At 39.4% G+C, this 10,396-nt stretch overlaps 2 protein-coding genes across 3 annotated transcripts; both read left to right on the top strand.

The window, feature by feature from the left end:
- LOC115799940 (autotransporter adhesin BpaC-like) lies at positions 1–2,008 on the top strand. The gene is made up of 4 exons (XM_030757230.1): positions 1–267; positions 376–450; positions 547–1,888; positions 2,005–2,008. The coding sequence occupies exons 1-4, from the start codon at positions 18–20 to the stop codon at positions 2,006–2,008; spliced, it is 1,671 nt and encodes a 556-aa protein (XP_030613090.1). The 5' UTR covers positions 1–17.
- On the top strand, positions 878–10,081 carry adgrg2a (adhesion G protein-coupled receptor G2a). Of its 2 annotated transcripts, XM_030756812.1 has the most exons (16): positions 878–914; positions 2,259–3,924; positions 4,022–4,119; positions 4,214–4,350; positions 4,507–4,663; positions 4,828–4,983; positions 5,114–5,236; positions 5,970–6,015; positions 6,105–6,208; positions 6,320–6,444; positions 6,534–6,802; positions 6,903–7,002; positions 8,104–8,390; positions 8,550–8,651; positions 9,077–9,196; positions 9,283–10,081. In XM_030756812.1, the coding sequence occupies exons 2-16, from the start codon at positions 2,352–2,354 to the stop codon at positions 9,387–9,389; spliced, it is 3,504 nt and encodes a 1,167-aa protein (XP_030612672.1). In that variant the 5' UTR covers positions 878–914; positions 2,259–2,351; the 3' UTR covers positions 9,390–10,081. The 2 variants fall into 2 exon arrangements, with proteins under 2 accessions (XP_030612672.1, XP_030612671.1); XM_030756811.1 differs by lacking the exon at positions 878–914 and having other exon boundaries at positions 1,970–3,924.
- Positions 10,082–10,396: the final 315 nt, after the last annotated feature.

Here is a 10,396-nt window from a genome sequence, read left to right as displayed (position 1 = left end):
CCAAGAATTACACAGCAATGTACGATGCAAGTACAGCTGGCAAAAATTTGAACGTAACAACAACTAACCAGAATTACACAACAGTTAATAATGCAACCACACTTGCCACTAATTTCACAATAGTGTATAATGCAACCACAGCTAGCAGCAATCGCACAACACTGGACAATGCAACTACAGCTGGCGATACTTATACAACTGCATACAGTGCAACCACACCAAGCAAGAATGACACAGCAATGTACAATGCAACTACAGCTGGCAACAGTTTTAGTACAACTAGAACTAACAATAATTACACAACAGTCAACAGTACAACTACACTTGGCAACAATTACAATCCAATTCCAACTACAGCTAACCAAAATGACACAGTAACTGCATCTGGCAGCAATTACACAACAGCATACAAAGAAACCTCAGCTGGCAACAATTACACAACTGCATATAGTGGAACCACACTGACCAAGAATTACACAGCAATGTACAATGCAAGTACAGCTGGCAACAATTATAATGTAACTACAGCTAGCAATAATTACACAGCAATGAACAATGCAACTACAGCTGGCGACACTTATACAACTGCATACAGTGCAACCACACCAAGCAAGAATGAAACAGCAATGTACAATGCAACTACAGCTGGCAACAGTTTTAGTACAACTAGAACTAACAATAATTACACAACAGCAGTCAACAGTACAACTACAGCTAGCAATAATCACAAAGCAGTGAACAATGCAACTACAGCTGGGAACAATTATACAGCTCCGTACAGTACAACTGCACCTGGCAACAATTATAATGCAACTACAGCTGGCAACACTTTTAATACAACTACAACTAACAATAATTACACAACAGTCAACAGTACAACTACAGCTGGCAACAATTATAATGCAAATACAGCTAGCAATAATTACACAGCAATGAACAATGCAACTACAGCTGGCGACACTTATACAACTGCATACAGTGCAACCACACCAAGCAAGAATGACACGGCAATGTACAATGCAACTACAGCTGGCAACAGTTTTAGTACAATTAGAACTAACAATAATTACACAACAGCAGTCAACAGTACAACTACAGCTGGCAACAATTACAATCCAATTCCAACTACAGCTAACCAAAATGACACAGTAACTGCATCTGGCAGCAATTACACAACAGCATACAATGAAACCTCAGCTGGCAACAATTACACAACTGCATATAGTGGAACCACACTGACCAAGAATTACACAGCAATGTACGATGCAAGTACAGCTGGCAAAAATTTGAACGTAACAACAACTAACCAGAATTACACAACAGTTAATAATGCAACTACACTTGCCACTAATTTCACAATAGTGTATAATGCAACCACAGTTAGCAGTAATCGCACAACACTGGACAGTGCAACTACAGCTGGCGATACTTATACAACTGCATACAGTGCAACCACACCAAGCAAGAATGACACGGCAATGTACAATGCAACTACAGCTGGCAACAGTTTTAGTACAACTACAGCTAACAATAATTACACAACAGTCAACAGTACAACTACAGCTGGCAACAATTATAATACAACTACAGCTAGCAATAATCACAAAGCAGTGAACAATGCAACTACAGCTGGGAACAATTATACAGCTCCGTACAGTACAACTGCACCTGGCAACAATTATAATGCAACTACAGCTGGCAACACTTTTAGTACAACTACAACTAACAATAATTACACAACAGTCAACAGTACAACTACAGCTGGCAACAATTATAATGCAAATACAGCTAGCAATAATTACACAGCAATGAACAATGCAACTACAGCTGGCGACACTTATACAACTGCATACAGTGCAACCACACCAAGCAAGAATGACACAGCAATGTACAATGCAACTACAGCTGGCAACAGTTTTAGTACAACTAGAACTAACAATAATTACACAACAGTCAACAGTACAACTACACTTGGCAACAATTACAATCCAATTCCAACTACAGCTAACCAAAATGACACAGTAACTGCATCTGGCAGCAATTACACAACAGCATACAATGAAACCTCAGCTGGCAACAATTACACAACTGCATATAGTGGAACCACACTGACCAAGAATTACACAGCAATGTACAATGCAAGTACAGCTGGCAACAATTTGAACGTAACAACAACTAACCAGAATTACACAACAGATAATAATGCAACCACACTTGCCACTAATTTCACAATAGTGTATAATGTAACCACAGCTAGCAGCAATCGCACAACACTGGACAATGCAACTACAGCTGGCGATACTTATACAACTGCATACAGTGCAACCACACCAAGCAAGAATGACACAGCAATGTACAATGCAACTACAGCTGGCAACAGTTTTAGTACAACTACAGCTAACAATAATTACACAACAGTTAACAGTACAACTACACTTGGCAACAATTACAATCCAATTCCAACTACAGCTAACCAAAATGACACAGTAACTGCATCTGGCAGCAATTACACAACAGCATACAAAGAAACCTCAGCTGGCAACAATTACACAACTGCATATAGTGGAACCACACTGACCAAGAATTACACAGCAATGTTCAATGCAAGTACAGCTGGCAACAATTTGAACGTAACAACAACTAACCAGAATTACACAACAGTTAATAATGCAACTACACTTGCCACTAATTTCACAATAGTGTATAATGCAACCACAGCTAGCAGCAATCGCACAACACTGGACAATGCAACTACAGCTGGTGATACTTATACAACTGCATACAGTGCAACCACACCAAGCAAGAATGACACGGCAATGTATAATGCAACTACAGCTGGCAAAAGTTTTAGTACAACTACAGCTAACAATAATTACACAACAGTCAACAGTACAACTACAGCTGGCAACAATTATAATACAACTACAGCTAGCAATAATCACACAGCAGTGAACAATGCAACTACAGCTGGGAACAATTATACAGCTCCGTACAGTACAACTGCACCTGGCAACAATTATAATGCAACTACAGCTGGCAACACTTTTAGTACAACTACAGCTAGCAATAATTACACAGCAATGAACAATGCAACTACAGCTGGGAACAATTATACAACTGCATACAGTACAACTGCAACTGGCAACAATTATAATGAAACTACAGTTGGCAACAATTACACAGCAATGCACAATGCAACCACAGCTGGCAACAATTACACAGCAGTGTACAATGCAACTACAGTTGGCAGCAGTTTTAGTACAACAGCAACTAACAATAATTACACAACAGTCAACAGTACAACCACACCTGGCAACAAATATTATGCAACTACAGCCAGCAATAATTATACAGCAATGTACAATGCAACTACAGCTGGCGACAATTACACAACTGGATACAGTGCAACCACACCAAGCAATAATTACACAGTAATGAACAGTGCAACTACAACTGGCAACAATTTCACAATGGTGTATAATTCAACTACTGCTGCCAAAAATTACACAGACAATGCAACAACAGATGACAAGGATATTAATCTAACTACAACTAACAACAATTACACAACAGTTAATCATGCAACTACACCTGGGATTAATTACACAGTGGCCTCTAATGCAACCGCAGCTGGCAACAATTACACAGCAATGGACAATACAACTACAGCTGAAGAAAATTACAGTTCAACCACAGCCAGTAACAATTACACATTTGTGGTCAACAATCACACATTGCCATACAATACAACTGCAGCTGGTACAGCCTTACAGAACAGTACAGCTACAACTGCAACCATGACCATTACAACTACTCCGACAGATCATGGTCCAGATTTACATGGTGCAACTGCTAAGGTTTCTTCTGCAACACCGCTCCACCTAACCACCCTCATCAGCACAACCACAACCACCACAGTGACTGGTATGCAACAACTTTAACTCAACATTTTTATTACTATTCAGTTTCAAGTTTCATGGGAAGAAAATAGGCATGCTGACTTGATGATTTGCTCCTGTAGAATCTGTGGCAACTTCCTCTACTGCTGTACAGACAACTGAACAAGTAAACGAGCTGCTGAATGAAACACAGGATGCATCTAAGCTCAATGCCACTCAAGTAAATATCACTCATCTGTTCTGTTGTATAGCTAACATTCACATGGGTAACTGCTATATTTGCCTTATTTACTGTGTCATTTTGGAATTTTAAGGTGGCACAGGTGGTGAAAAAACTGGAGAAGGCTCTGGAGGGTCCCTCTGTTTCACAATCGGTGGGAAAAAACATCATCACAGTTGTCAGTAACCTGATGGACGGTAGCCCAGAGGCACTCTCTCAATCTGCAAACAGGTTAAATTCGCACGCTTGCCCAAAAACTAATAAATAGATATAATATATATAATTTTTCAGATTTTTCAGCAAAGGCAAAAAACATTGAAAATATGATGATATGCACATCCAAATGTGATTTTTCTCTAATGTCTGTGTTGTATTTCTTGGCTGCAGGCTGATTCGTTTGGTGGACACTCTGGGTGTTAAACTGGCTGTTGCTGGTGGCAGTGGAATCCTGTCAACCACTTCTCTGGTTCTTGCTGTCAGGACAGTGGATGGGAGCAACTTCCCAACAACGTCTGTTGACATTTTCAACACTGATAATGTCCAGGTAGAATCTCTTTTATGACCATCTCACTTTTATGTGAGCTGTGTAAAGGCTCAGGCAGAATTAAATGGCTAATTTAGAGATTCAGATTAAATTTTTGTTGAAATTGTTACCACCAGAGTTACCTCTCATTTATTAATTTATTTTGTGGGTGTATGTGCTTTCAGCTAAGTGACACCACCAGGACCCGGTTTAAAAGATCAGGGTCTGCTCTGGGTTCTGTATACCTGCCTGCCTCCCTCACATCTGGTCTCAGTCCTGAAGAGCAGCATCAGGCCAACAGAGTCCAGTTCACTTTCTACACAAAAAATTCATTATTTAAGGTGCTTTCTCACCGACACATAAGGATTTGTCATATTTTCAAATTGTTTCATCTAATGGATTATGTGCTATATGTGGAAGTGAACGTCATCCTCCTTTAAACTATTCCTGTATATTTCCTTATTTTTGCAGGATTCATCATTAGATAACCAAACCCTTGTCAGTGCAGTTCTGGGCTCCAGTGTGGCCAATCTGTCAATTAGCAACCTGACTGAAAACATTAAGTTTACCATCCAAAACATCAACCCCATACTCGTGAGTGTCATGTGTCAGGGTCCTGGGGTTGACTCGGTGTTGTGCGTATTTTGTGGGGGGTTTCTGGTCTTTGTCATTGTATGGTGTTCACCTACCTTATGTTCTCTTTCCATGTTCAGTTATCATCTGTATCCATTTCTTCATATGTCCTAGTCTGCATCTGTGTATGTGCTTCCCCATATTTTGTCAAGTCTGCATTTGTGTCATGGTTGGTCTTTTCCTGTTTTATTTTGAAAGATCCCTGTTCAGGGTGTTTTGTGTTTAGTTTTGCTTCCCTTATGTCATTAGTCTCATTTGGTTCACCCATTCTTCCCTGCTGTCTCCACTCCCCCTAATTACCTAGTGTGTATTTTTACACTCAGTTCTCCTCTCTTCCTTGTTGAGTTATTGTCTGTGGTTCCCCGCTTGCTGTGTGTCCATGCATGCTTGTTATTTCTAAGAAATCCTAGAGTTTATGTTTTCCTGGCTCATAGCCAGCCCAGTCTTTCACAGTGTGATTCCTGAGTTTAACAGCAAATAAAGCTGTGACATTGCCAAGCTATGTACTGCCTTTTGAGTCCTGCATTGAGGTCCTAATCTGGTCCCACGTAGCGTACTCCTTGACATCATGTGTATAAACATCAGCAATCTTGTGTTATTTACTAATGATTATAACATGTCATTGCAAATTATGAGCTTAAACAATGCAGGCCCTCAAAAAGATCAACTGTAACAATTTGTTCTTGTTTTGTAGAAAAACTACACGGCCTCCTGTGCATTCTGGGATTTCACCCTGAATGGTGAGTTCACACATTTCATACAGAACCTGTTAAGTTGCAGATAGGCCCAGTTATAAATATTCCTGTATGTGATGCTGTTATTTTTTTAGGTGGTGGGGGAGGCTGGAGCTCTGCTGGCTGCTTTGTGGTCAATGCCACTCCTGAACAGACAAGCTGCAGCTGCAGCCATCTCACATCCTTTGCAATATTGCTGGTTAGTGTGTTCTGTTTCCATCATTTATAATGAATAAAAAGTAGTAACAGAAATGAACTGAGTTTGTTTGTTTCACCATTTGTTTCCTGTGTATGCCATGTCCCCATGCAGGATTTGTCCAGGCAGGGAATTATGGACCGTCAGCAAGCACAAATTCTTACTTTCATCACCTACATCGGCTGCGGAATCTCCGCTATTTTTCTCGCCATCACATTACTGACGTATCTTTCCTTTCCGTAAGAATCGAATTTTTATGCACAGCAATCATCACTGTTTAGTCTTATTTCTATTCCCTAAAGTTCTTTAATAAATGCTGTCTTTGTAGAAAACTGCTACGGGATATACCAGCCAAGATCTTGGTGCAGCTCTGTTTCTCTTTACTCTTCCTCAACCTGGTCTTCTTGCTGGATGGATGGCTGGCGCTCTACCCAGCTGTTGGGCTCTGCATTAGCACTGCTTTCTTCCTGCACTACTTCCTGCTAACATCATTCACATGGGCAGGGCTTGAGGCCCTGCATATGTACCTCAGCATTGTCCGCGTTTTTGCACCCTACCTAAGCAGATACATGCTGAAGTTCACCCTGATGGGTTGGGGTAGGATCTTCAAACTTGATTATTGATATTTCATTATATTTATTTATGAATTAATTCATTTTAATATTTTTTTCCTTCGATTTACCATGGTTGTTTGCAGGTATTCCTCTTATTATTGTGATTATTGTGATATCTGTGGACAAAGACAACTATGGTCTGGTTACATATGGAAAATACACAGATGGCAGTTCAGATGACTTGTGAGTTACACTTTAATTATTTTTTGAATGTCAAATGTTTGCATTTTTTTGCTCAGACTCACTCCAACTTTAAGCAGCTGTGGCTCAGTAGGTATAACAGGTTTTTGGCCAAGATACTGAACCCTGAATGTATATGTGAGTTGTGACTAAGGCTTGTAGTGTGAAGAACTTTGAGTGGTTGATAAAATTTGGATAGGTGGAATCCAGGTTTTTCCTAAACAGCATTCATTAAAAAAAAATACAAAATCGGTTCCTAGTTCTTAATCTATATACAGTTGTGGTAAAAATAAAGTATACCCTCTAAAGTTTTACATATCAGGACATAATGAAAAATAATTGGTCCTTGGTAGGTCTTTAATTTATGTAAATACACCATATTAAATGGTGGCATTATTTAGCAAACGTGCGTCAATAGGAATTAAGAGGGTAAGCAGCAGCCTGGTGCTGCTAATCAAATGCATTTAATTAATTGATCATCACCAAGTATGAACACCTTTATAAGAGCAGAGGTTTTGTTGGTCTGGAGCGTTCGGATGTGTGTTGACATAATGCCAAACATGAAAGACATCAGCAATGATCTTAAAGAAACCAACCAGTCTAGGGAAGGTTTTAAGGTCATTTTGAAACAATTTGAAGTCCATCATTCTACAATGAGAAAGATTAATCACAAGTGGAAAATGATCGAGGCAGTTGCCAATCTTCCCAGGAGTGGACATCCCAGCAAATTCACCCCAAGATCAGATTGTGCAACACTCAGAGTAACTGCAAGAAAACCCAGGAGCTGCATCTCAGACTCTGCAGGCCTCAGTTAGCATGTTGAATGTTAAAGTTCATGACAGCACAAATAGAAAAACAGTAAACAAACATGACTTATTTAGAAGGGTCACCTGGAGAAAGCACAGCTTAGCTTTGCAAAATTTTCATCTGAACAAACCTCACGAGTTCTAGAACAATATTGTTAGGAAAGATGAGACCAAAGTGGAGATGTATGGTCTTAATACTCAGCCCTGTTTGGAGAAAACCAAGCCAGAAAGGAAGTTATCTGTATTTTGAAGCTAAAAATGTTCCCTTTGTATTTTTGTTTTTTCTACCACTCTGTAGCTGCTGGCTGCGTAATAACATTGCATTCTATGTGGGCGTGGTGGCCTACTTCCTCCTGATCTTTGTCCTGTGCCTGCTGGTCTTCATCGTTGTTATGGTGCAGCTTTCACGGATCAAGAAGCAGAACCCTCACAACCAGGCTCCTAACAGGAGTGTTTTGACTGATCTGCGCAGCGTTGCTGGCCTCGTCCTCATCCTCGGGCTCACCTGGGGGTTTGCTCTGTTTGCATGGGGACCCCTCTACTTACCCTTTGTTTACCTTTTCTCCATATTCAACTCTCTGCAAGGTAAGATGTGTATAAACACCCTGGATTTCAAAATAGGATCGATTTTATTTTATTTTTTTTAATCATTAATCATAATGCTCGAAAGTACATTATAAATTGCATGGATGTATGCTATAAGCTACTTTCTTACTGTTCGATCTTACTCTTTGTCCTGTGTAGGTTTCTTTGTCTTTATTTTCCACTGTGCTATAAAAGAGAATGTACGCAGGCAGTGGAGAACTTACCTTTGCTGTGGAAAACTGCGATTGGCTGAAAACTCAGGTGGGTTTCCTAAATGTCTCTGATAATTTGTTTAAACATTAGTTATATTATTTCATTCAGTTCACAACAGAGTAAATTTAGTAGTTTCAGAGCACAGAACAAACATCAACAAATTAAAACTCATGGAAAAAGATCCATGTTATAACATCAGAACTTGGTTTTTTTTTTTAGTCTCCGCACTGTATTAATCCAGTGATAGTGAACTGTACATCTATGGATAAACTATTAAAAAGGAGGCACTAACTGCAGTTAGTTGGTTTGGGATTTATGGTGCCTTTTTGCAAAAAATACAAGCAAACCCACATTGTTAAATCCATAACAGCATTGCTTATACTACTACAAAGTACAAACATTTGCCAATAAAAGCATTAAAAAACATGCCAATTTTAAACCTATTTTTAATCAAACAAATCTGTACCCTACAGATTGGAGTCGGACGGCCACACAGAACAACAGGAATCAATCTCTTGCCACTGCAACCACCTCGGGTGCCCAGTTTACTTCTCGAAGTTCCTCTGTCATCAGCGATGGCACCCATAGCAGCGGTATGCTAGTTAATTGTTCTTTAGACAGTGGATACATAAATACATTCTGTATAACACATTGTTCTGCCCACATTGTTCGCCCTCAGGCTCAGTGTTTGCGGACAGCGGAATATCTGACGGCTCCAACAGCGATGTCGTCCTCAATGAGATTCACAGGCGAAATCTGTTGCGGCAAGGGGAGGCCATCGAGTGACTTTTCCCGAGATTTCTTTTGTGATTACGAGTTCCAAGAAAGGATGATCAGACCCTGGTGATATCTGGCAACCCTTAGTGTTGCTACACAAGATGAAAGTTTAATGCAGCACTAAACCTGTAGAGAAGATCAAAAAGTGGAGAATGTGAATAATTCTATACTGATAGTAGAAATAATGAAAGACTTCTTAGAAAAGAAGAGATTTTATGACTGAAAATATGATTTATTACTACTCAGTGTAAGTGCATGCTGACTTTGCAAAGCTACTATAGTAACTAAAACATTGCGTTTTTGTCACTCTCCAAGAACCTGCTGCACTGAAGACTGAAGTGCATTCAATTAGTAGCCTAGAAAAGATGCCGTGAGCATTGTATAGATTATGTGGCAATTTTTATGAGACTGTCTTCATTTTTTTTGAGCATAAAAATGAAGATATTTCCAGTGTTACTGCTACATTTTCTTTCATTTGCCAAATTCACAGTTTATTCTGACAGTGTCAGATGGCACTTTGGGATGGAGTAGCAAGCTCCAGAGACAAGGCTGATTGAGGCAAAATGTGTACATGCCAAACTGGTTGATCATATATGATAAAAGATTATAGCTGTGTGATTATTTAAGGGTGCAATTATCTTAAATGTTTTATTCACTGCATTGTAGAGTTTATATTAGGTTCCGATTTGCTTTTTATTCAAAAAACCAAACATGAAATATTGTCATGTGGTGAACTGAAGCACAATTAAAATCTGGGATTTATGTCCTGTTCTTTTTAATGAGGGCAGATTTTGCTAAATGTCCTTGCAAGAGCATTTGCATGCCATGAAAGAAAAAAAAAAAAAAAACCTTCAACTCGTCACCTGCCCAGCTGCTCTTTTTTTTTTTTTGCATTAGACTTCCACATCTACTCCACATCTTTACATCTTTAATCAAAACCGTTCAACAGGAGGTGGGGGGAAACTACAATTATGGTCCCAGCAGACAACCCTCTCATCACTGCGTTGAGTAACCTT

Source organism: Archocentrus centrarchus, chromosome 20 (assembly GCF_007364275.1).
Source record: "Archocentrus centrarchus isolate MPI-CPG fArcCen1 chromosome 20, fArcCen1, whole genome shotgun sequence".
NCBI lineage: Eukaryota > Metazoa > Chordata > Actinopteri > Cichliformes > Cichlidae > Archocentrus > Archocentrus centrarchus.
Note: the sequence above shows the minus strand (reverse complement) of the source record. Positions and strands in the feature narration are given on the sequence as shown.

Bases quoted from the DNA above. Each gene is read 5' to 3' on its own strand.
- LOC115799940 (XM_030757230.1), top strand. From the start codon at position 18: ATGTACGATGCAAGTACAGCTGGCAAAAATTTGAACGTAACAACAACT. The intron at 268-375 runs GTTTTAGTACAA...AAAATGACACAG, and splicing joins TGCAACTACAGCTGGCAACA to TAACTGCATCTGGCAGCAAT. The intron at 451-546 runs GTGGAACCACAC...ATAATTACACAG, and splicing joins CAATTACACAACTGCATATA to CAATGAACAATGCAACTACA.
- adgrg2a (XM_030756811.1), top strand. From the start codon at position 2,130: ATGTACAATGCAAGTACAGCTGGCAACAATTTGAACGTAACAACAACT. The intron at 6,209-6,319 runs GTTAGTGTGTTC...GTCCCCATGCAG, and splicing joins CATCCTTTGCAATATTGCTG to GATTTGTCCAGGCAGGGAAT. The intron at 9,197-9,282 runs GTATGCTAGTTA...GTTCGCCCTCAG, and splicing joins CGATGGCACCCATAGCAGCG to GCTCAGTGTTTGCGGACAGC.